The 25,117-nt window shown below is 42.6% G+C and overlaps 1 protein-coding gene across 1 annotated transcript in view; it reads left to right on the top strand.

The window, feature by feature from the left end:
• The first annotated feature begins 834 nt into the window (after positions 1 to 834).
• ASB18 (ankyrin repeat and SOCS box containing 18) overlaps positions 835 to 25,117 on the top strand; it is a 37,175-nt gene continuing 12,892 nt past the window's right edge. The window contains exons 1-2 of the mRNA XM_066639876.1: positions 835 to 1,075; positions 13,376 to 13,643. Coding sequence (XP_066495973.1) covers positions 835 to 1,075; positions 13,376 to 13,643 — 509 coding nt within the window. The remainder of the gene's footprint in view (positions 1,076 to 13,375; positions 13,644 to 25,117) is intronic.

Below are 25,117 nucleotides of genomic sequence, written 5' to 3'. Positions count from 1 at the left end.
ATAATGTAAGAGGTATGATGTATCTTCTATATTTGGCTTGCCTCCTACATGCCCTTGAACCATCCAGTTTGGAGATCGATCCCACTTCTTCAGTCAGAATTTAGTGAAAGCAAAAACAGCACCGCCAAGCTACTCTGGCTGAAAGCTGTGAGAGTTTGGCCATGAATTTAAGCATGGGTGGAATTGTACTAGTCTAATTTCTAAATCTCAGGAATTAATGTTTCTCTGGCATGCTACCAGACTTGAATTTGCTCCTGCAAAATGTTTTGTCACTTGAATGTAAGAGAAATGCAAAGTGGATGGTTTTGCGCCTGAGCAGGACATATTGACCCAACACAACATTGGTGAAGGTATGAAAAAATGTTTTGGTGCTGGAAATCATTTGTATAATTTGTTTGCAAATGCTTGAACAACACGAAAACTCAAAAGCATGCAAGCCATGACATCCCTTTATCTGTATAGTGTAGATTTAAATAGACTCATGTCTATTACAGAAAGAACTTATTGTAGTCTAGGAACGTGTGTGTTCTGGAAAAAGCTGCTGCCTGGAATTAAAATAGTTCCTCGCACAAATCTCTACATAAAACAGTCTGGTGAATAGCTGACCTTGTCAAGCTATATATATTTCTACACGTAATCAGTAGTAAAATGCTTGTAGCTGGAACCAGCAGCCCATGTGATCCTAATTGTATCAAGTAACAATTATCAATTTAAAAACAAGCCGTGTCAGAGTCCCAACTAGAATATAATTGGATCATACATATAGAGCAATTAAAATACCGCACCCAGTTGACACAATCAGATTGGGGTCTAAAATAGGCTGCAGGCAGCACAATGGAAGAGCTGCCAGGACCGACTGTAGGGACATTGCAGATCTTTGAACAAGAGGGGTCCAAGCTCTGGATGAAGTCTCATGCCCCTGTGGACAAGCACTACAAAGCTCTAGTTACAGGAGACCTGGAGAAACTCAAAGCTTTCACGGATCAGTACTATGAGGATGTCAATGTGGTGTTTGAGATAAGTCAAAATGAGCTGGAATGGCAAGTGAAAAGCCCAGCTGCTTTTGGACTGTCAGGTACTCAAGATTTCAATGACTACTTCCAAACTTAAAGAGGCATTTACTAATCCCAATTGAAAGAAGTGGTGCTCTTTAAAATAAAAAATAAAAAGTGCTGTTTTACAAGCCTCTTTGCACAGACATGTGCCTGAGCTTGTTGCCCTGTACTCTGCATGCAGTAGTTCCCTGCCTGTGATCTCTCATCTCCATCATCACCTCATCCGCATGCGTCAGGGTTCAATGTGTCAGGGCTTTAGCCAGTAGAGTGCATGCTGCATGAGCATTTTATGCAATGAACAAGCTTGTTGCCACGTGTGATCTTGACAGTCCAGAAGGAATTGGGCAAAATGGCAATTGTGACACGCTGCCCCTTCTAAGTCAGTGCTTGTTGTCTGCAGTTTTTATGCAGTGTAATATCAAAAATTGCCCAGTTAATGAGGGATCCCTTTTTAGTCAATTTAAAGGAATTGTAATCAATTAATGTAACTGATTAATTAAAGGCTCAGATAACACTCATTAATGGCTTCGGACCCCAGAATCAGCGTTCAGGTCTGATCCTTATGGGGTCAACAAATTGAAATTTCAATTACAGTATAAATGGAAACACTGACATTTAGTACTTTATTAAAATTGACTCCTGGAAAAGACAGTCAGGTTTTGCTCTAAAAGTAATGAAAACATCTTAATAGAAGGCAAGATTACAAATATAAATCTTTGTAAATGATTTGAATTTAAACAATGTAAATGAACAGTGTAAATTTAAACAGTGTAAATTTAAACAATTTAAACAGTGTAAATGAAATGCATTTAAACAAAGTTTTAATTGGGTCTTTATATAATATCATTAAGGCAGAGCATAAAGGGAGAACCACACCTCTCCAAAATAGTCAGCAGAATCCAAAACAACCCCTGCAACTAGGTTTGAATGAGATTTTTACAAAAGGGCTCTAGAAGTGTGTGTTTTGTGTTTACATCTGATAGTTTATGTAAACTTCTAAATGCCTAGGATTATCCACATAAGTTGCATAGGAAGCATGGTCTTCATTCTAAAAGAACTTCATTTGTCTTTCGTGGAGTTCGCAAATAGCCATATCTGGTTGGCTGTATAGCAACATGATATTGTCACATCCAGTATGTGATCCCTGATTGGCTTGAATTACTGGAGCTCATTTGCTCCTTGGAACTGTGACTGATGTGCCACCCCACTCACCAAGTTCTGCTGCCCCCCTCCACCTGCTCGTGTGCACACACCTTAGTGTCTATGCTTCTATCTCCCCATGCTAGACCCAGAGTCCCCCTCCCAGCTTCAAGCAGCATGCAAATGTGCATACACATAAATCTCTCTTCTTGTTTTATTGGCAGACATGTTATATTTTTCTGTCCTCCAAATCTTTGTTCTGCTACTCTGTTTTCAGCTGGCTGTAAGACAGAAATTGGGTGAAGCACCGCCCTTCCTCTTAAATAGGATTTTTCCCCTTTTGTGGTGGGGGGGCAGTGCTTCATCCAACTTCCTTCTTCTGGCCCACCTGAAAATGGAGCAGCAGAGCAAAGACTTGGAGGAGCTCACTTCACCTCGCCACCTCATGGATAAACAAATTATGTTGAGGAGTAATGTATCCAAGAGATATGATTGCTGGAGTGGTAGCAAAGGGGGGAGGAATGGCTGTGATCAATAATACAAACTAAGAAAAGTGGAACATTAAGGAGAGATGGTTGGTTGGTTGTAATCTCCTCAAATAGTGATTGAGCTCAAATATCTTCAAGCTCAAAAACAAGATGGTTTGACTGAATCCCAGTTCATATTAGACAAAAAGACTAGTACAGTGATGCCTCGCAAGACAAATGCCTCGCGCAACGAAAAACTCGCAAGACGAAAGCGTTTTGCAATTTTTTTGGTGACTCGCAAGACAAATTTTTCTATGGCCGTGCTTCGCAAGATGAATTTTTTTGCATTTTTTTTTGTTTTGGTTTGTTGTAAATCGCACAACCGTTAATACCCAGGATGCATTGAAGTTTTGTGCTTGAAATTTTTGAAATCCTCTGTACAGTATGTATGCCTTTAAAGAGCACTTAATAAACACTTTGTAAACCAAATTTGACTTTGTTCTGACTTTTTTTGCCCATAGGAACGCATTAATTAAATTTCAATGCATTCCTATGGGAAACCGCGCTTCGCAAGACGAAATTTTCGCAATACAAAACGACTCACGGAACGAATTAATTTCGTCTTGCGAGGCATCACTGTATGTTGATAACACAATGGGAAGGGGAACTATTCCCATTGCCAGTAAATTTCTGACTAGGCCTTAGAGTAAACATTCAGGGTGCTGGCTCAATCAAGATTTGTCAAAATGGGTGGTGGGCATTTTAGTGATTTGAAAGAGGTGTGAAATTGCTGCGGTGGTACTTTCCCCAGTGGCCACAAGCTATCATTTTTGGGGGGAGAGGGGTGGCTACCAGTGAGGCCAAAAATGCCACTCAGAATGTTGCTATGTGATTATGGAGTGATTCAGGGAAAAAGATGTTAGGCACCAGTTGATGGCCGCCAGGATTAGCATTGCTGCTACCTTTTGTACAACACACAGCAGCAAAATAATGACAGTCACAAGGCCCATTTCAGTCCTATCCCCCTTTCTCCCCAGCCCCTCTCCCAAATTGAAAGCTGAAAGTTTTCATCTGAGAATTTGGGGATCTTTCAGTTTTGTCTCCTTATATCCCCCTCTCCTGCAGGTTTTCCACAGATGACCAGAATGGGTGATATCTGAGGCCTAACCGGTAACCCATCTGCATTAGATGCAGGAGGGCAATTAGTGCTGGGTCTTTTCAAAGTTTCTCAGTATGGGCTCCAGGGAGATGTTAAGTTTACAGCTTGTTACAGGCATAATATCGATTTGTCCTTCATTACAAGAAGGTATCCCTACTATGTGAAATCCAGACCACTGATGTGTATTCACTAGGGACTTTTTTCCTTGTTGATTGTGCCGATATCCTCCACAGCTCACACTGGTTCACAATTTTCAAGAAGACTTTTCAAACCCCAAGAAGTTTTCAGAGGGCAAAAGTGTAGAGTGCCACCGTCATATTCAGCAAGGGCACCTGGCAGCACACACAGAACTAAAGAAGACATTGAATTGATCTAAAATGGTTGAAAATGCCAGTGATCCTTTTTGATAGCAAGATGCATTGAGAATGGCTACACCTATCACTTCTCTGGGCTGAAACTCTCCCCAGCTCCCTTTCCACACATTGTTAGACCAGTGAACCAAGAGATACCTGGTCTCTTGGCTTCACTTTGCATCTCAGGTTCTTTTTGTTCTTCACAGGTGCATATTCCACATGCTCAAGATGCTTTCCATGCTGCTTAATAAAACCCTCAGACACAAAAACTCTTTCTAGGCATTGCTTTGCTTTCACTTGATGGCTCCGATTTTAACATTCACAGTCCCAAAGGGGCCCAAGCACAAATTCACTGCACAGATGAGAAACAGAGCTCTGTGGAAGGCTTGCACACGTCTCTTTTTTTCCAGTACTGCAATTTATGGCCAGAGAATATTCTGAAGGCATGTGACCTAGTGCAACTGCTGAAGCTAAGCAGGTCTGGCTATGCGTGCTACCTGGATGGGAAACCTCCTGAAAGCTCTGTGTAAGCTGCTTGAAAGAAGAGCAGGTGATATATGCAAAAAATATTAACTTCTATTGTTTATGTAAAAAGCCAGACACTCCTATTGAGAGCTGGTGTAATGTCTAAAAGACATTAGTCTTTTAGAGCTGGTGTAATGTCTAAAAGAGCTCAGTCTAAAAGACTGAGAGGCAAATCAGGAATTTTCCAGTTCAACTCTTGCCAATGCCATCAGTTCACTAGGTGACTTGCAGGCCCCATTGCAACATTGTCATGAGCCTTTTTAGATTTTGTTTTTCAAGAGATGCTAAACAAATGCACAGCACTGAAGACAGGCTGAAAGATTCTGACATCTCTAAAGTTAATTTGAGAATGTCCAGCTTCAAGCATGGAGTACAGCTCCAGGAGCACAGACCAGTCTTGCCTAGCCTTTTAGACAGATCTTCATGTTTTCCATGGACATCAATGGTGCTATTAATGGTAGTATAGCATCATAGAGTCATGACTCTATGAACAGTGACAACAGTAAAGCAATCAGTTGGAGGGTAGGAGTAAGAGGAAGAGCACCAGATTGGCAGGTTGATGGCATCCAAGAGGAGGAGGGAGTGATGCAAGGAGGAAGATATGAAGAGCCAGCAAAAAGGGTTAAAGGGGAACTCAAGAGAGCAGATAATCAGAAATGGCTGCCAAGAAAACAAGGGAAGATATGCATAACTCCCTCATTAGAGACTGAGATAGAGCAGGGCTGGCCACTCCGGTTGCAGGCTCATGTAGGTATAATTATCAAATCATGTAGTAGTTGGCAACCTTCAGTCTCGAAAGACTATGGTATCGCGCTCTGAAAGGTGGTTCTGGAACAGCGTCTAGTGTGGCTGAAAAGGCCAATCCGGGAGTGACAATCCCTTCCACACTGGGAGCAAGTGCAGTCTGTCCCTGGTCTGTCTCCCTGGCTATGGGCCTTCCTTCTTTGCCTCTTAGCCTCAGACTGTTGGCCAAGTGTCTCTTCAAACTGGGAAAGGCCATGTTGCACAGCCTGCCTCCAAGCGGGCCACTCAGAGGCCAGGGTTTCCCACTTGTTGAGGTCCACTCCTAAGGCCTTCAGATCCCTCTTGCAGATGTCCTTGTATCGCAGCTGTGGTCTACCTGTAGGGCGCTTTCCTTGCACGAGTTCTCCATAGAGGAGATCCTTTGGGATCATCCATGGCCATCATCCATTCTCACGACATGACCGAGCCAACGCAGGCGTCTCTGTTTCATACATACATGAAACAGTGCATACATGCTAGGGATTCCAGCACGTTCCAGGACTGTGTTGTTTGGAACTTTGTCCTGCCAGGTGATGCCGAGAATACGTCGGAGGCAGCGCATGTGGAAAGCATTCAGTTTTCTCTCCTGTTGTGAGTGAAGAGTCCATGACTCGCTGCAGTACAGAAGTGTACTCAGGATGCAAGCTCTGTAGACCTGGATCTTGGTATGTTCCGTCAGCTTCTTGTTGGACCAGACTCTCTTTGTGAGTCTGGAAAACGTGGTAGCTGCTTTACCGATGCGTTTGTTTAGCTCGGTATCGAGAGAAAGAGTGTCGGAGATCGTTGAGCCAAGGTACACAAAGTCATGGACAACCTCCAGTTCATGTGGAGAGATTGTAATGCAGGGAGGTGAGTCCACATCCTGAACCATGACCTGTGTTTTCTTCAAATCATTTCTTCTGTGTTTATCAAATCATAAAGTAACAAAATAACATAAGGACCAATTTGCAAGTGAATGTAATCACTTCTATGGTTTTATGTTTTTGATAACCATAAATAAATGTATGGTCAGCATTTGTGTTTCTCACAAGGGGTCTCAAGCAATAGCTCAGACTCCTTCAGTAAGATCCCTGGGCTGGGCTGGACTTGATCACCTTGAGGCCAGCCAGGCAGACTTCCCATGGCAATATGGAGGTAATAATGGGTTATCTTACAGGGTTATTGTAAGAGTTCTGTCAAGTAAAACACTCTTCACACTCAAAGGGCGCAATCCAAACCTGCCCTGGAGCAGGTAAGCCAGGAGGCTTGCACTGCATCCATTGCAGTTTTGTTGGCTGCAGCTGCTCAGTCAGAGGCAAGGGGAAGCTCTTCCCCTTACCCCTGGGTAAGGGCTGCTCGCCCCAATGTGTCTCCTCAGACCTGCGCCACCTTTGGAGATGACGCAAGTCCAAGGAGAGCGGAGTGACTTGAAGCCGGTCCATTCTCCCCAGGGACAGGGGTTGGGATCCGGCATAACCACCGGGTCCTAGCCCCGCCCCCGACTCCCCATGCGCCTGCCCCCAGGGCCGCCCATCACCCACCCTCCCCCACCCAGAAAAGCCTCCCTCCTGCCTCCTCCAAACCCCCCCCACGCCTACCTTCGGGTGGTGCACTACCAAGCAGTGGCGCAGAAGCAGCCAGGGAGGCTTCTGCTGGCCTCCGTGCGTCAACGCATCTAGATGCGCTGATGCAGCTTCCTCCCACGGAGGCGCAAACATGCTTTACAGCATGTTTGCAACCCTCCCAGGGCACCTATGCTGGCATAAGTGCTGGTTAGGATTGCACCCATAAGCAATGGGTACAGATGATGATGATGATGATGAGTTTTTCACACAATCAGGTAGGTGTTATTGACTGATTTGTTTTATCCAGACATTGAATTCTTCCCAAGGACCTGGGATGCCTGATTTTTATCCTATTTTGCTGTTATAAATATCATCACAAGGTGTAAGCTGTTCCCAATAAAGCTACTTTTTGTAGTTGGTGGATGGTAATTTCTGCAGCCCCTATGCTGTTCAGGTGCTCTTCAAGGTGTTTTGGAAGAACACCGAGGGCACCAATCACCACTGGGATAACTTTGGTCATCTTCTGCCATAGCCTTTCAATTTCTATTTTTTACAGATTTTCCAGTGTATTGCTACCTTGTCATGTCTTCATTTGTAATCAGTTTGTGCAATCTTTCTACAGCAACTAATGAAGTGACCCACTGTTTCATCTGTTTCTAGATGGCACTTGCAATCTGTTATTTTTTCTACTTTTGCTTTTTCTGCATTTGTTCATAATGCCTGTTCTTGTGCAGTCGTTATTAGACCCTCTGTTTCTTATTTTCAGGTTGTCTTTTTTGAGCCACTGCCAGGTCTTGGTGATGTTTGTTTTTCCAGTCATGTCTCACAAATATCGTCCATGCAGTGGCTTGTTTTCCCGCTTTTCTGCTCAGTTATTTATTTGTTCTTTCTTATAAGCCTGGTTTGTTTAATTGGTAGTCAATAATTTCTTGTTGTTAAAGCAATTGTTGTGGTGGGACTTGTGTGCTTCAGTGAGGCAGGGGACTAAGCTGGACAGGGCCACCCAAACCAGACAGGCCTCTGCTGGGAAGTCAGACTAAGGACGCAATCCTAACCCCTGACATAAGCAATATGTCAATAACATAAGCAATAAGCAATAACCCCTGACATAAGGGCAATGAAGCTCCAAGGTAAGGGAACAAACATTCCCTTACTTTGAGGAGGCCTCCTTGAGTGACACCCAACTGCAGGATGCAGCACATGTCCCATTGATACTGCTATGCCAGTGCTGACATAAGGGGTTAGGATTGCGCCCTAAATGTGTCCCTAATCCTTTCCCAGTATGGTGCAAAAAATGAACAGAAAGTCTATACTGGTTCGATCGTCATCAACAAGGACTGTGTCAGGTGCTGGAGTTCCTGGGCACCTGATGATAAGTGGGCTATGGGACTCAGGGTCTCTAGTTGAGCAACCAGAACTGGAAACTGGCTACTGGAAAAAAATGTCACTTAAGCGGAAAAAAATTCACAAGAAACACCAACAAAGAAGTAATGATACACTATTACATTTCTAGCCCAGCCAGAACAGGTTATGATAAAGGAATGTACCGAATTTGGAAACACAAACAGATTCAAAAATATCAAAACAAAGGTTAGCAGATCAGTGAAGATTTATAGAAAGGAATAAATTATTCACAGCAGTTGAGCTGGAAGAAGTGCAAAGAATAATGCAGGCTCAATAAATGCAAGAAAAATTACCACCAAGGGAAGAAGGTGCCCAGGCACAGATGGAGGAGATGCTGGTGGCAGAGAATGCTATTGGTGTTCAACCATCTCAGATTCCAGCTCAAGCAACCTCTCCTTTGCCTTCATCTCAAAAACCTGAATGCCATTTAACACAAAAGCAGCAAGAACTAAAACAAAAAATAACTGAACATATGAAACAAGCAAACACCAGGGTACAACTTCCATCTTTAAAAGCAGTTGCAAAAGAGCATCTTGCTCAAGTATTGAAAGATGTAAATGCTGCACTTGCAGAAATAATAACTAATAATTTGTAAGAAATAAACCAATTTATGTATAGTGCAGCAACAATACAACACAAGAGCTCAGATGTAAGATCAAGAGACCTGCAAAAAAGAAGAAGAGAGTGCACCATTTAAATGGAAGACTAGACTAGAAAACAAAATTGCCAGTCTTTGATCAGATTCTAGAAAATTGAAAGATATGAAAAACAAGAAGTTGAAGAAAGAAAATATAAAACAGTATCTGATCCAAAAATACCATCTAGATTCAAGGAGAATTGCAGAAGTACTGGAAATCGTGAAACAGCAAATAACAGCAGTGTCAAAAAAAGATGAGCAAATACAAAGCCAAAATTGCACCATATAGGCAGAATTCGGTCCAATCAAAAATGCTTCTACCAATGCATAGATGGAGAAACTGCAAGAAACACAGAAACAACAAATAAAGAAGAAACACGGCAATTCTGGGCAAAACTATGGGACACTCCAACAGATTACAACAAAAAAGCAGGCTAGATAAACAAGGTCAAAAAATGTAGTCAACAATTGCAAGATTTAAAAATAACACCCAAATTAATAAGTAAAAGGGTTAATAAGCTTTAAAAATAACTTATTTAAATAAGTTGTTTAAAAATAACTTATAAGATTTAAAAATAACACCCAAATTAATAAGTAAAATTAAAAATTGGACTGCACCAGCTGATGATGAACTGCATGGCTTTTGGCTTAAACATCTAACAAGTCTCCATCAACACCTAGCAAAGCAGTTTAATCATATTTTGCAAAGAGGCAATTTTGGACAATGGTTATCAACTGGTAAAACTCACCTCATAATGAAAGATCCAGCAAAAGGTGCAGTTCCAAATAATTATAGACCAATAACCTAGCTGCCAACCATGTTTAAATTATTAACTGGTGTAATAGCAGATGAAATAATGCAACTCTTGTTACTCAATAAGCAGCTATCAGTTGAGCAGAAAGGTGCAATTCAGCAGCTATCAGTTGCCCAGAGGTGCAAAAGACCAATTGCTGATTGACAAAATGAGCTTAGAAAATAGCAAAAAGAGAAAAACAATAAGTGTTGCATGGATCGAAGGCCTTCAACTCATTATCTCATGATATTATCTCATATCTCATGATATTAAAATGTTTAGTAATAACAGGTGTCAGCAAAAATATTCAGGCATTTGTAAAAAAGGCAATGAGCATATGGAGCATATGGAGTAGTTAACAATCAGTTAACTGTGTAGTTAACAATCAATGGCAGGATCTTGGTCAGGTGAACATCAGGAGAGGCATCTTCCATGGGCACTCACTGTTGCCTCTGCTGTTTGTTATTGCCATGACTCCATTTTCACAGATATTAATAAAACAGGCCTTGAATACCAAACATCAAATAAAATAAATCATCTGCTTTACATGGACAATTTGAAGTTGTACAGAAAGTCCCAATCTGAAATAGAATCACTAATAAACACTGTTCGTATATATACAGGTCCAGCCTATTTATACATGGAATTTTTATGCATGTATTTGACTCAACGTGAATGGCCACTGCAAATGAGAAGGAATGTGCTGATCCCTGGAGAAGGGGAAAAATGCATCCCTTTAAAATCAGTTTAAGCCTCGTTAATGAGAGAGAGAGAGAGAGAGAGAGAGAGAGAGAGAGAGAGAGAGAGAGGGCAGCTGGCTAACAATCCATCAATCCTTCTCTCTCCAGCGGATCCCTCCCTTCCCCCTGAGCACGTGAAAGAAAGGTGATAGGTGAAGGGAGGGACTGAGTTAAGCACCTTTGTAAAGCTCTTGGAGGATGACTGATTGATGGATTGTCTTCTTAATGACTCTTATCTTACATCAGCACCAGCGCCCACGGAGGCATCTGTAGAGCGGCACCCAAGACAGAGCAGGATGCAGGAGACAATGAGCTGTGTGTGGGAGGGGGGTGTCTGATTGAGGGAGAAGCAGTCATTTGAAACAGCTGAGTCCATCTCCTCTTTCCTTCTTGTTCCCCCTTCCCCCCTTCCTACTGTATTTAAACTTCAAGCACTCCCTTGGAAAGCCCAAATTGCTAACCCCCTTCCCATCTCCGACAGGGTGGGGGAAGGGGGAGAGAGATCCTTTCTCTCTCTCTATTTTTTAAAATCTTATGCTTGAGAAATTATCTCTGAGTATTTTCTTGATCCTTACTAGTAATAATTAAATTTTGAAAGGGTCAGGAGAGAGAATAATTCCTTTAGGTGGAATAGGTGCTTTGATGGCTGCTAAATTCTTGCCTTATTTCCAGTGGTCTTCCTTCACCTCATCCTCTTTCAATAGTCAAAAGTGGGAGATAACTGGACTAAATTGTGAGGTCAGAGCATGCTGAATTTTATAGCAAGAGATTGATAGTGTATTAATGCTTCTTAATATATTTGAATTAATTGTAGAATATATTATTTAATTTTTATTTCATTGTATAGGACCTGCCAAAAATTTATGGGCCTCAGGTGCCAAATGACCTTTGCATGCCATTGATTCAGACACCCCCCCCCCGACTTATCTGAGGTTCATAGAAAATTCCATGATTTATGACTCAAAACTTGCCCTCGACTTATCTGTGAGGTCGACTTATGGTTGAGTGCCTGCAGTGTATGGTGAACTCTTTGATTTCTTTGCACAATCGGCATTTTGCATCATTTGATGATTTCTCAGTTCTGACCTTTATTGCATTTGTTTGAATAGCCTGCTCTTGGGCTGCTAATTTTAATGATTCTGTTTCTTTCCAAAAAGTCTGCCCCTGCTTTAAAGTTCCAGATGTTAATCATAGCCAGGTCTTTTCATTATTTGTTTTATCTTTGATCTCTTCCATATATTGGCAGTGCGGTGCTTTATTGTACCAGCTTTCAGTTCTTGTTTTTATAGCATTTTTCCTATACTCCTGTTTAGTTTGCTTAACTTTTAGTAAGTTCCTATTCATTACTTCAACAAGTGCTTGTTCCTGACTCTATTTTACATAATAAGCCAATGCATATTTCTCTTCCTCCACTGTTTATTTTACTTACAAAAGCCCTCTGCTGCCAGATTTTCGAGGCAAATATAATCTGTCTGTATTGCTATGTGGATGTAGAGCATAGTGTCATATGTAGAAACATATGAAGAGTGTTCATATGAACACTCGGAAGAGTGTTCTGATCCAAAGTATTCAGATCAGCCTGAGTTCAATTACCATATTTTTCGCTCCATAAGACGCACTTTCCCCCCCCCCCCAAAAGTGGGGGGGAAAGTGTGTGCGTCTTATGGAGCGAATACTGCAAAAAAGAGTGCACGTTATGTTATGCTTCGTGCCAGTTTATGCTCACATTCACCCTAAGAAGGGGGAGGATCTTCATGCCAGTTTATGATCACATTCACCCTAAGAAGGGGGAGAATCTTCATGCCAGTTTATGCTCACATTCACCCTAAGAAGGGGGGGGGATCTTCATGCCAGGATGGATGGATGAAAATGGAATGAGAATATGGGTTGAAAAGGTGTGGTCCAAACGTCCTGGAGGACTTCTGAAAAAATGGGTGAAAACATCATGGGACTCAGTAAAGGAAGAGATCCTTGTACAGTCATTCAAAAAATGTGGCATTAGCAATGCCTTAGATGGAAGTGAAGACGGTATCTTATATGAAGACAGCGAAGAAAGTGATGTCAGTGATTGTGAGCAAATGAGCTTCATAAATTCTGACTCTAGCGATGATGAGTTCTTGGGGTTTCCAGAAAACTGGAGTACTCAAACCTTTAAGTCTCTCCATTTGTTAATGACAGTGATAACAGTTTTTAATGCCACTGTTGACTGCTGTTCACTTTACATGGTTCAAATGTTATTCTATTATTTAATAGTTTATTAAATATTTTATTACACTATTTGGTTCAGAATATTTTTTTCCTGTTTTCCTCCTCTAAAAAATAGGTGCGTCTTATGGTCAGGTGCATCTTATGGAGCGAAAAATACAGTAATTATTCTAGCAGTATATCTTATGACTGGTATGGCCCAGCTGTTGATGGCCCTAACTGTGTTCCCACCATTTAGTTTGGATTTCAAGATTTTTCTGACCCTCTGGGTATATTCCTTTTTGATAATGGTCTTCACTTGATAATGGTGTTCATCTTCAAGCATGAAGATGCTTGATGTTATTGAATTGTAAAATGCCAAGATATTTATAGGATTCTTTTTGGTTTTTATTATTATTATTATTATTATTATTATTATTATTATTATTATTATTATTGGTTTGCATAATAAATTTCAGTAAGTAGGTCCACAATGAGTTGCTCACAGCCCAGCTAAGACTCTATTATCCCAAAACGCATCTTTGAGGATATTCTAGCTTTATCCTTTTTAAATTTTGTTCCCCCCCCAGGCCTGTGGACTCTAGAATACAAGAGGGTTTTGACCAATCCACTCTGCATCTCAGCCAGCCATGGACATACTGCCTGTCTCCGTCACCTGCTGTTTTGGCGGGCAAACCCCAATGCAGCTCCGGGAGGACGAAGTGCCCTTCATGAAGCCTGTGAGGGGGCGTACACAGAGTGTGCACAGCTGTTACTGGAGCACAAGGCCAATCCCAACCTTCTGAGCCATGATGGTCAAGCACCTCTGCACCTGTGCACCAGCCAGAACACCTTTGGGTAAGAAGCAATGTGTCTTGGTGAGAGTCTAATCCTTCCATAGTTTCATTTTAATAATTCTTGGAAGTAGACTTCTGCACAAAATGTTGTTTTGATTTGCCTTTGGATCTTATTTAGGCAGTGTGCTGTAACTCTGCAAGTTCAAAAAAACTGTGGGGAGGGAAGAGCAGTACTGTTATGGTGATAGTGACGATGATGAATGTTATATACTGCTTTCTGTAAACACCGGGTGTGCTTTTAAGCATGCATAGCATGCACACATGGGGAAAAATTAATCATGCGCAGAGATACTGTGCAGTGGCTAATGGCATCGCTCTATGGTTGAACTGGGAAGAACAAGGAAGCGAGGGTGAAAGGTGCAGCAAAGCAAATGTATTGCAAGGATAGTTAGCAATAAAAGGGAAGAGAGAATCAAATTGAAACAATGCCCAACTAAGGCCCAGACCAAATGTGCAGCTATCACTTGGGAATACACATCTGTGAATCATATCCATATGATTCAACTCACTTGGGAAGATTGCAACTACATGTTCACTGCAATCCAGGTTTCTTTAAGGGAAGAGCTGTGCTGGTCCCTCCTCTCTGCTGCCAATCATCCATCAGCATGAGCCTCTTTGAGCATCAGAGTATAATAATTTCTTGGCTCCATTTCAGTGTTATGTGTTAGTAAGCACAGACTCATTAAAATAATATCCTTGAAACAGAACTCATTTGGGTAGCTGAAGTCATTGTCAGTAGAAGAATCAGGAAAAGAAGAAATGGGTAACACACTTCTTTACGTTCTCTTCCAAAAACACTTACAAGTGTAGGTGTTAAGCTCTTCCTTATAAAATAGTCACCAGCCATTGTTGCATCATGTACCTCAGAGGACATGGAAAGAAATCCAACATCTCTGGACTTCTAAAAGAAAAAAAAAATCCTTCATCATTCCAAGGGAGCAAGGTTTTGAGCCTCCATGTCCAACTGTGAACACATCTTTGTTGATTTACATCATGTTTTACACAAGTGGGAAGGGGGGGGCAGCATTTGAGCTGCCAACCAACATATCTCCCAGATACAGTGTTGAAAGAACTGAACCAACTCTAAGCCCTTGAATAGTGTGGTTTTATAATGGAAATGCCATCAGACCCTTAACTACAGCAGCGCTACTGGATGCCTCTACAATAACTAAGCCCTTGAAGGATCAAAAATTAACTGACGTTTCAGATGCGTTTTGAGGCTTCGACCACTGCTTTTCAATAGCAAAGACTTGTGCTAGTTAGATAGTGAGGAGGTCAAGCTTTGGGTAACAAACATTTTCTCTTTGATTAGGGGAGACTACTCTCCCCCTGATTTTTTTTTAAAGTAATATATTTGAGGTCATCCTTAATTTTTTACTGACAGTAAAGAGCAGGTCATCGACCTACATAGAGAGCTATTTTATTTGGCTCCATCTTTCGAACAATGGCCTGAACACCTATGTGTCAGGTTCTTCTATGTTCCCATATAGTCTGCAATTCACCGTGGGGGCAGGACTTAAAACCTTTGAGCCTCTCAGTGACTACGATAAAAAAAAATTATCTGGGCTTCCTTCCAACCATTTCAACTTTCAGAATCCATGAGAATTCAACCCAAAAAAAAGAAAAAAGAAAAAAAAAAAGCTGGATATAAGAGCTTTAATCTAGAAGCTTTTTGAAGACATTTTTGTTAAAAAAAAGTTCCAGCAAAGTTCATTTCTATCTTCTTCACTTTAGGAGTCATGCATGCCAACTTCACCCTATTTAGTAGAGTTCCTCTCCTTGACCTTCTTTTTATAGTAGTGGTAATTAACATGGTGGGGTAAGAAGAGTCTATACATTCACTGCACTCTCTTTGCTAAAGCTGGGATGATTAAAAAAGGAGAATCACATAGGCTTTTGAAGAAACTAGAATTGGGGGAGAAAAAGGTCTTTGTTTCTACGCTTTCGCCAGGCCACAGGGCAAAAAAAACCCCAAAACATGTTAGGGTTCAGTCAGGAATAAGTCAAAAAAGGGCACTCTTCAACATAACACTGGGGAAGCTGATGCAGACTAGAGTAGAAGTAGAAAAGTTAGAAGGGAAATTAATAGCCTGTTGATTTCATACAGGTAATGGTGAACGCAAGTATATTTTGTGATGAGTGCAGTTATTCCCAATAAAACCGAACTGGAATTTCAGTTGCAGAGGGCAGTGCATCCTATCCTGACGAGTACTTTTTGAAGAGGAAACTCTCTGGACTATAAATGAGCTGTGGGAGTTGTTTTGATGATGCTACACAACTGCCACTGTTCTCACTCACACACCCCTAGAAACTGTTGTAAAGACATATGCACCTCTCTTTGTCTACATCTGTAGAGAGTCCTTCAAATGTGAACAAATGTGGAAGTGATTTTCTTTAATGAAATGGAACATGTTGGTACATGTCAGGATTTGTCTGACATTTTTGAATTTCTGAATTGTCTGAATTTCTCATTCCATCATGATGGTGCTTGTAATGCTCAGGTTAAGAGTCACGGCCTCAGCTCCCACTACTCTGTAGTACAAGCAGCAAGTAGTTGCTGTCCATCTTTTATACTGTTATTTTTTGAGAAGGAGCATTTTACCATGCTGCTTCTTGTGCCTACGGTGGCAATCCTAAGTATGCTAATTCAGAAAGGAATGCCTATTGAACTCAGTGGAATTTACCCAGAAAACTTGTAAGTTTATTTTAAAACTGACTTTTGCGAAAACAAAACCTTAACCTTGAGGGTGGAGTGGGGTTACATTCAGGTAAATAAGCAATGCTTATTGACATAAGTGATGTACTGTATATTAAGCTACAAGTATTTATGGTATAGACATGATGAAGCATGCAACAAAAGTCATTGTCCCAGTTTCAGAAATCTCCTTCTGCCCCTGCAGCAGCATGATCCTGGGGATCATGCTTCCCCCTTCCCCATCCCCTTAAAGGGCCAGAAGCTGAGGTCTTCAGGCTGAGGCGTCACAATGCCCCAGTTTGAGAACCTCAGCCTTTATTGGGAGTCAGTCCCATTGAACACAGTGGAAGTTACTTCTGCGTAGATATGCATAGACTGTGCATATCCTTGCACCAGCTAGGAATCGGGACATACCTGGTTTAAATGAAGTACAATTCTGCTGTGATCTCAGGTGGTAGACTTTAGGCAAGCAACTCTCAGCCTCAGCCCTCCTGTCTGCAATATGGCTAGAATATTAATAACATGCTTTAGAGGCATTCCTGGAGAGGGGGGAAATGCTAAGTTTCTTCAGGCACCAGGACACCCACATAAAGCAGCCCCTTCTCCTCAGCTTCTGAGCCAGTTGGGCTGCAAAAGCAAAGTGGAGGCGTCTCCTCTGCTTTGCTCTCACCTTTCCAAATGGCACAGAAGCCAAGGGGGAGGGGCTGCTTTATGTGAGTGTCCTGGTGCCTGAAGAAACTTAGCATTTCCCCCCTCTCCAGGAATGCCTCTAAAGCATGTTACTAATATTCTAGCCATATTGCAGACAGGAGGGCTGAGGCTGAGAGTTGCTTGCCTAAAGTCTACCACCTGAGATCACAGCAGAATATGCTGTGCCCCCCTCCAGGAACCAGAGTCTGCTTTGCCCCCCCTCCAGGAACCCCTCTGATATGCCTTACAGGACTGATTTAAGGATTAGAATAAGGTAATACATGTAAGGAACTCAGAACATTCAAACTACTATAAACCTGCTGGGTGTTGTTACATGATTAAATGGGAGTGATTTTATTTGGGGGAAGAGAAGGATCGGTCTGTGATTGATGTAGCAAAGTATGATGTTGCTCACATGGTTGTTGGCAACCTTCAGTCTCGGAAGACTATGGTATCGTGCTCTGGATGGTGGTTCTGGCACAGCGTCTAGTGTGGCTGAAAAGGCCGATTCGGGAGTGACAATCCCTTCCACACTGGGAGCAAGTGTAGTGTGTCCCTGGTCTGTCTCCCTGGCTGTGGGCCTTCCTTCTTTGCCTCTTTGCCTCAGACTGTTGGCCAAGTGTCTCTTCAAACCGGGAAAGGCCATGCTGCACAGCCTGCCTCCAAGCGGGCCGCTCAGAGGCCAGGGTTTCCCACCTGTTGAGGTCCACTCCTAAGGCCTTCAGATCCCCCTTGCAGATGTTCTGTTGCATGGTGCAGAGTTGTCGATCCGCTTGTCGGTTTTCACCCTAAACCTCACGCACCCCATGAGGTTAACGGACCGTGGCAAGGCAACACCTTACTGGCTGGGGACTGCCCCGCTTAAGGCGGGCGGTAGCTGCCCAATGAGATGCAATGATCTCTCCCACCGTCGGAAGCAGCCCCTGGCGTCATGCTCTACGCCAATCGAGCAAAGACTTATAACCGGTAAACTGCTGCTTCCCGTGTTGTGCCGATGCCGTATGGCGAAGTTGGAGTGTCCTCTCCAGTGCGCGAAGCCTGGGTAAAGAAGGTATGGAGGATAGGCTGTTACCCATGCAGCAAATCCTCCCTCTCCACATCGCAGGAATGGTCCAATGGAAAGGCAGAAGCCAATATGGTTGGTTCCAGCGGCGTCGCAGGAGTTGCCAGAGCGTGACTGTGTACAGCCGCGAACTGCCTCAGGGACTCCGGCTCCTGATTTTGCCTCGAGGTTGACTCCTGAAGCCTTTTCCACAACTGGATATAGCCACAAGGCAGTGGAGGTTTGAGGTTTGAGGTCCTTAAAGCCATATCAGTGCAAATGTTGCATCTGTCTCTTCTCTTGCCTCCCAGTGAAAGGAGTGTCCCAATGTGATAGTTAATGCCTGTGACTGCTATTTCATGCTATTTTCTGCCTATCATATAATAAAACTTCATCATGAAAAATTGGTCTTCTGAATGGTCTATCTGAGTTGACCTGATGATAATGATGATTCCATATGTATTGTGCTTTACACAGAGTGAAAAAAATACAGATTGTTATCACAAAGGCTTATACCATTTACAAATTATCTTTTCTTATGATCTTACTATTTACATTAATTAATTCTGAATACTGGCTGAACACACTTGTTAAGAACCCTAGGATTCATGAAGTGCTACCCCTGCTAACTGGGTAAGAGGCACTTTTTCAAATGGATGCTCCTCTTTTAGTTAGCAGGGGGAGAGTAACTAGCCCTCTTCACCCCGGCTGTCTTTTCTAGTGGTTGTCTGCTGGTGTTCTTTTGCTTCTTTTTAGAGTATGAGCCCTTTTGGGACAGGGAGCCATTTAGTTATTTTATTTTCTCTGTAAACCACTTTATGAACTTTTTGTTGAAAAGTGGTATATAAATACTGTTATTAATAATAAGAATAAAAATAAGAAGAATAAGAATAAGAATAATGATTGATTACAACTTTCTTGTAATATCCTGTTTAAGAACTGGATCAGCCCAAAGTGTGCTTGTCTTTCCAACCAGCCAAATACTTCTAATGAATCAGAGGTAGGACAAGAATGTTACCTTCCCCCAGTATCTGGTATTCAGATGTTTGCTGTTTCTGTGCATGCTAGATACCTGGTCACATCACGATACTGGCCTGGGATGCCAAAAGGAAAAGAAACCAAAAGCCAAGATCATCTGCTAAACTCTTATATCCCAGACTTAGCTACCTAGAAAGAGCATCACCAGGGCTATCATTCCAGTAAACAATGCCAATTCATTCATGGTAGCCATGTTAGTGCATTCCATTCACGTCTGTTTTCAGGGCTATTTTTAACTTAATAATGTTGGTTACTTAAAACAGAAGAAGTCTCTTGCTGTTCAGGAGGCACCCTGCAGAGCCTCCAGGGAGCTCAGCATCTGAGGTGTTCACCTCTATGCCTCATTTTTATCACCACCTCTCTGTTAATTATGTGGAACAGCGGAAAAGGGTTCAAGAGGTGAATGCAGGGGGCTAGACCTTCTTGGGCTGCTATGTGACATTGAGTGCTTGCTGGCTCATAGGAGGAGGCCAACAGACACAGTGAGCTGCCTTAAAGGACAAAAGGACACAGTGACATCCATGTACTTCTAGGCTAAAGAAATTGTAAAAGGCAGACATGCAGCTTCCGCTTCTCTCATCAGCCAAAAATGGTATATGTTCTAGCAAATGTTTGAGACACACTCTTTGAGGGGGAAAAAAAGCCCTCCATCCTCATAGCATATTTAACATGTACTTTGTTCCCGAGGATCAGGATTTTTTAAAGGGTCTTTTTAAAGGGTTTTTTAAGGGTCAAAGACAAACTCTTGAAGCTTGCTTCCAACTTATACCTATCAAAAATCCAGAATGCATGGATTTTTCTCCATGGCACAAAATAATTCATTGCCCACAAAGGTATATTTTCCAGACTATGCCTTTGGCATAATTACACAGGAAATCCAGGACCACTATGTAGAACGAGTGCCTCTATTTTGTGGAGAATCTGGTGCCTGATGTCTTTTGCCTCTACAAATAATGAGAAAAAATTATCCACAATCTCATAATTGCATTACCAGACATTATAGAGATACAGCAGATTTTGCAATCTCCTTGCAAACTTAGCTGTGTTAGTGGCTGTCTCAATAATACAGAGTCCAGAACTGTTCTGTTTGCTAACGTTGCTTTTGTTAGACAACTTGTTGCTAAACAAGAAGATTTTTTTTTTTTGCTGGTGATAATTATGTCTAATTCAGGCTATTCTAAATGTATCTTATTTCTGCATGTAAATTTTCACCCCTGGAGAGAACCATGGCGACCTTTGGTTGATGCAATAAAGTGTTTGAAAGAGTTAGACTTTTTTCTATACAGTTGACCTGAAGGAGGAGCTCCAGTTCCAGAAAGAATGAAAGGAGATGACCCTAATCTCAAAGTCAGGGTGTGGTGTTTACATACTGTACAAACCACTCCAATTGCAGGTCACCCATCCCTCAAAAGTAATTGCACTCTGCTCTGCTTTCATAACCACTAGTTTGATTCCATTTCACAAGCAGGTGAAAATGTTCACTTAGGCTGGCTTCTTAATGAGATGGATTGAACAGAAATCTGGCATTCCTAAAGAATATAGGGAGTCTGTGCCTCCTCGCTGGTTTGGGTTCTGTCTCAAAACTTGTGAATACAAATATTCACACAACATTTTCTTTACCCCTTGTTTTATATGCATGATCAGCATTAGCTTCTTTATTTATGCCAAAGAAGAGCTTTATAGAACTCAAAACCTTGTATACTGCTAATCCTTGATTTGTGTTAAAATTTGTGTTGCCTCTCTCTCTCTCTCTCCAAAAGGGTAAGGGAAATGGAAAGGGAACAGAGTGTTGATACCTTGGATGTGCTTTGTTGCTGGCTCTCATTTCATCCATCTACTGCAGAATTTGACCTTGTTGTGTGACTAAGTCAACCATTTCATCAACGGCAATGTCAACATCTCATAGCAGAGCAGCAGTCATTGTGATTCATTTAGACTAGCTTATCACATTAATTTACTTCCACTAAAAACATTGCTGTGGACAATGTTTAGGCTTCTCCTGTTTGCCAGAAGGTATTTTAAGCAGTGAATATAAAGTATTGTGAAGACAGAAAGTGACAGCTTTTGCTGTCTCAGAAAATGCTGCAGAAATGCTTCAAAATCGTTTGCATGCTTACCTGCAAGTAAATTTTACAGGGTGAAGAATAACTTCCATCCCAGTAAATGTTTAAAGAATGTGGAATGTGCAGCGCAATCCTTGTGCTGACCCAGGGGTGTTGCAAATGTGCCGTAAGGAACGTTTGCACCAACTTTAGGGAGTCCAGCGCTGGATCCAGGCCTGGCAGGCTAAGTTTCTTTCGGCTGGGCTTGGCCAACGCATAGGTTGGGGGGGCATAGGTAGGGGGCAGGGTGGAGGCATTTTGGGATGGGGAGGGCGGCTGGTGAGCGTTCCCAGGGGCAGGCGGGGAGCGGAAGGTGGGGCCCGAATCCAGAGGTTATACTGGATCATGACCCCATTCTTGGGCAGTGTGGAGCAGCCATTGGCTGCTGCATTCTGTTCGGATTATCCCACCTTCTGAGGTGGCACAGATCTGAGTAGACCCATTGGGGCCAGTGCAGCACAACACAGAGTAAGGGGAAACTTTTCCAGCTTCTGGGAGGCACTGCAGTGCATTTCTATGAGGGATCTCTGTGATGCCTGAATAAGGACATCATTGACAGCAGGAGGCTAGGAGAGTACTACAATGTGAATTGGTAATAGGTATTAGACTGCCTGGAACCTATTTACAAAACGTATTTTCTATATAATTTACACCCGTGCAAGAAGAGAAGAAATATTGTGTTAAACACATGGTAAATGTGCAAAATATGACCAGATTTGTATCTTATGTGAAAAGCTCACAGAAGACTGTCACAAAGAGCTCCTCAACCCATTTTTGGGTTGCTTTTTTATATGCCCCCCCCGCCACATGCCAGACTGCTCTTTTCAAATAAATAGATGTATGGCTTTAAGTTTGTGTTTTAATGATGTAGAATATAATGTGAAGTTTGACCCTAAAGTTATTTATTGTTTTGGTTTTTCTCAAATACAAAGTTGTGCTAACTATTTAAGTGACTATGATATTAACCATATGACACTAGATTTGCATGCTGGAGTGATAAATTGCAAGCTGCAAAGTTCCTCCATATTAGAATGAGAGTATGAATAAATTACTTACATTTGGGCATTTGTCAAAGGAAGCAAACACTAACATTTGATTTGTGAGTTTTAGAAGCATTCAATATATTTTTTTAATTTAGACTTCTTAACCTCCTAGTCTTCAGGGCTCAGTATTCCTCTGCTTTCACAGTTTCAAAAACTACAGTGAAACAGCACTAAAGTTCAAGCTGGTGGTTCTCAAACTGTGAGTTTTGGCTCGCCGGGGAGCTGTGGAAACCAGCCAGGGGAGCCACAGAATCTTCACAAAAACCCTCCTGCCCTATACAATGTATATGTATAGGATTGAAGCCCTAATGGGGAGCCACAACTAATGGTCAAGGGAGCCACCAGTCAAAAAAATTGAGAACCACTGATTTAAGCTATTGTAAACAGAAACCATCCCATAACGGCTACACTTAATACAGAGAAATCAAATAAGGTTTTTTTTTCATCTGTCTTCATGGCAGAAGACCTTGGGCAGATACAAACCCTTGGCCTGAACAAACCCTCCTAATAAAAAAATTAAGAGTGCAATCCTAAGATTGCGCTGGGCCAGTGTAAGTCCCTTCCGTCAGCCTGGGAGTGTTGCAAATGTATTGTAAGGCATGTCCATGATGACTTGGGAGTAGGCCACACCAGTGGAAGGACACACACCGGCCTGCTCGATCTAGCAACAGAGGGGGCAAGGAAATGCCGGTCTGGGGACGCCAGGTTGGGATTGGGGAGGGGGTAAGGACATTTCAGGGCAGGGGAGACAGACCAGACCTAGGAAGGGGGGGGGACTAGATTCCAGCATTTAGGCCAGATCCTAACCTCCCTCCCAAGCAGCCCAGCATTACACCAGGCTGCTCAAATCTGCTCCAGCAATTTCACTGGCACAAATTCAAGTAGCCCCATTGAGGTTGCACACAACATGGGGTAAGGATCCGCCTCAGTCTTTGCACTGGATACAGTGCAAGCCAGTCAGCCTGCCTGTTCCAGTGCAAGTTAGGATTGGACTGTAAGCCCCAAAGCCCAACCCACTTTCCAACACTGGCATAGCTGTACCAATGGGATGTGTGTTGCATCCTACAGTTGGGGGGATGGAGGCGGTCTCCTCAAAGTAAGGGAATGTTTGTTTTTTTATCTAGGAGCTGCATAACCCTTATGTCAGTGCTGGAAAGTGGGTTAGGATTGTGCCCTGAGTCAAATAGAGGTTAAAATTGAAGACATTTCAGACCTAATTGACAAATTAAAGATCAATAAGTTACTGGGTCCAGATGGCATTCACCCAAGGAACGAAAGAATGGCCACGGTTCCAGAGGACTGGAGGACAGCAAATGTCATAGCAACCTTTAGAAAAGGATGGAAAGGGGATCCAGAAAGCTCTGTAGCTTTCTGTAGCTGGACAGCCTGTTTCAGGTAAGATGGCAGAAAGCCTCATCAAAAGTAAAATCTTGAAACATATAGAACAAGCTTTGCTGGATATTATATATCTGGATTTTCAGAAGGTGTTTGATAAGGACCCTTACCAAAGGTTTCTGAAAAAAAACTCCACAGCCAGGGAATAAGAGGGTAGATCCTCTTATGGATTAGGAACTGTGTAGGCCAGGGGTGCCCAAACCCCAGCCCTGGGGCCACTTGCGGCCCTCGAGGACTGTCAATGTGACCCTCAGGGTGTTCCCAGTGTCCAATGAGCCTCTGGCCCTCCGGAGATTTGTTGAAGCCCGCACTGGCCCAACACAACTGCTCTCAGTGTGAGGGCAACTGTTTGACCTCTCGCATGAGCTGTGGGATGAGGGCTCCCTCCACTACTTGCTGTTTCGAGACTGAAGGTTGCCAACCATTATTGCAAGACCTTCATTCATTCATATAAGTTCATCTTTAATATATCCATTTATGTAAACTTATGTGAATGTATTCAAATTTTAAATGTAAATTAATTATTTCCCCCCCCGGCCCCCAACACAGTGTCAGAGAAATGATGTGGCCCTCCTGCCAAAAACTTTGGACACCCCTGGTGTAGGCTATATATGGTCACATAGAAATACTCTCATTCCTTGCAGGTTGGACCAAGTGGTGAAAAGTTTTATGACTCTTTTTGAGAGTACAGAATGCATGGCTAGCTTTTTGTATTGTTCACAAGAAACTAGTCAGGTATACAAAAATGTAGCAGCAATTCTTGCCCAGATGCAGAAGCTCTGAGGTATTTCTGCCCTGAATAATGTCTATTATCACATCTGAAGGTTTTCCCAAGAATTCTATGAGGGAGACTTGGCCATGGAATCACATGTCCATGTCCTCCAATTAAATGCCATGGCCGACTTGGGAGCTCTTCCCAAAGACCTTCTGGGACTTTTAGAGCGCAATCCTAAGATTGCAAGTCCCTTGTGCTGGCCCAGGAGTGTTGCAAACAAGCCATTAAGCATGTTTGCAGCTACTCCTGAGTCAGCCAAGCCGGCGCATGTGCCAGACCGCAGAGGCTGCAGCCAGCCTCCGCTGTGATGCAACAGGGTAAGTTCGCGCTGGCCGAGCTTGGCTGACACTGGTGGGGTGAGCAGAGGGCAGGAGCGAGGTGTTTTGGGGTGGGGAAGGGCAGGTCCATGGGCTGCGGTGGGAGATGGGACCAGAATCTGGCACTTGTGCTGAATCCTGACCAGCCTGGCACAGCTCTGGGCTGCTCTGATCTGCTCCAACTCTTTAGGTGGTGCAGATCCAAGTAGTCCTATTGGGGTAAGGGAAAGCAATTTGCGCTGGATACGGGGCAGGCCTGCCAGTGGATCAGGACCCACCAGTGGGTTGCGATTCAATTTCTGGTGGGTTTCAAAATGTTTTTGAACCATTTAAAAAGAACCTTGCAAGTACTCTTAGAAATAGTTAGCTGGTATGAGA

Source organism: Tiliqua scincoides, chromosome 1 (genome assembly GCF_035046505.1).
Source record: "Tiliqua scincoides isolate rTilSci1 chromosome 1, rTilSci1.hap2, whole genome shotgun sequence".
Classification (NCBI taxonomy): domain Eukaryota; kingdom Metazoa; phylum Chordata; class Lepidosauria; order Squamata; family Scincidae; genus Tiliqua; species Tiliqua scincoides.
This window is presented reverse-complemented; position numbering and strand designations above follow the sequence as displayed.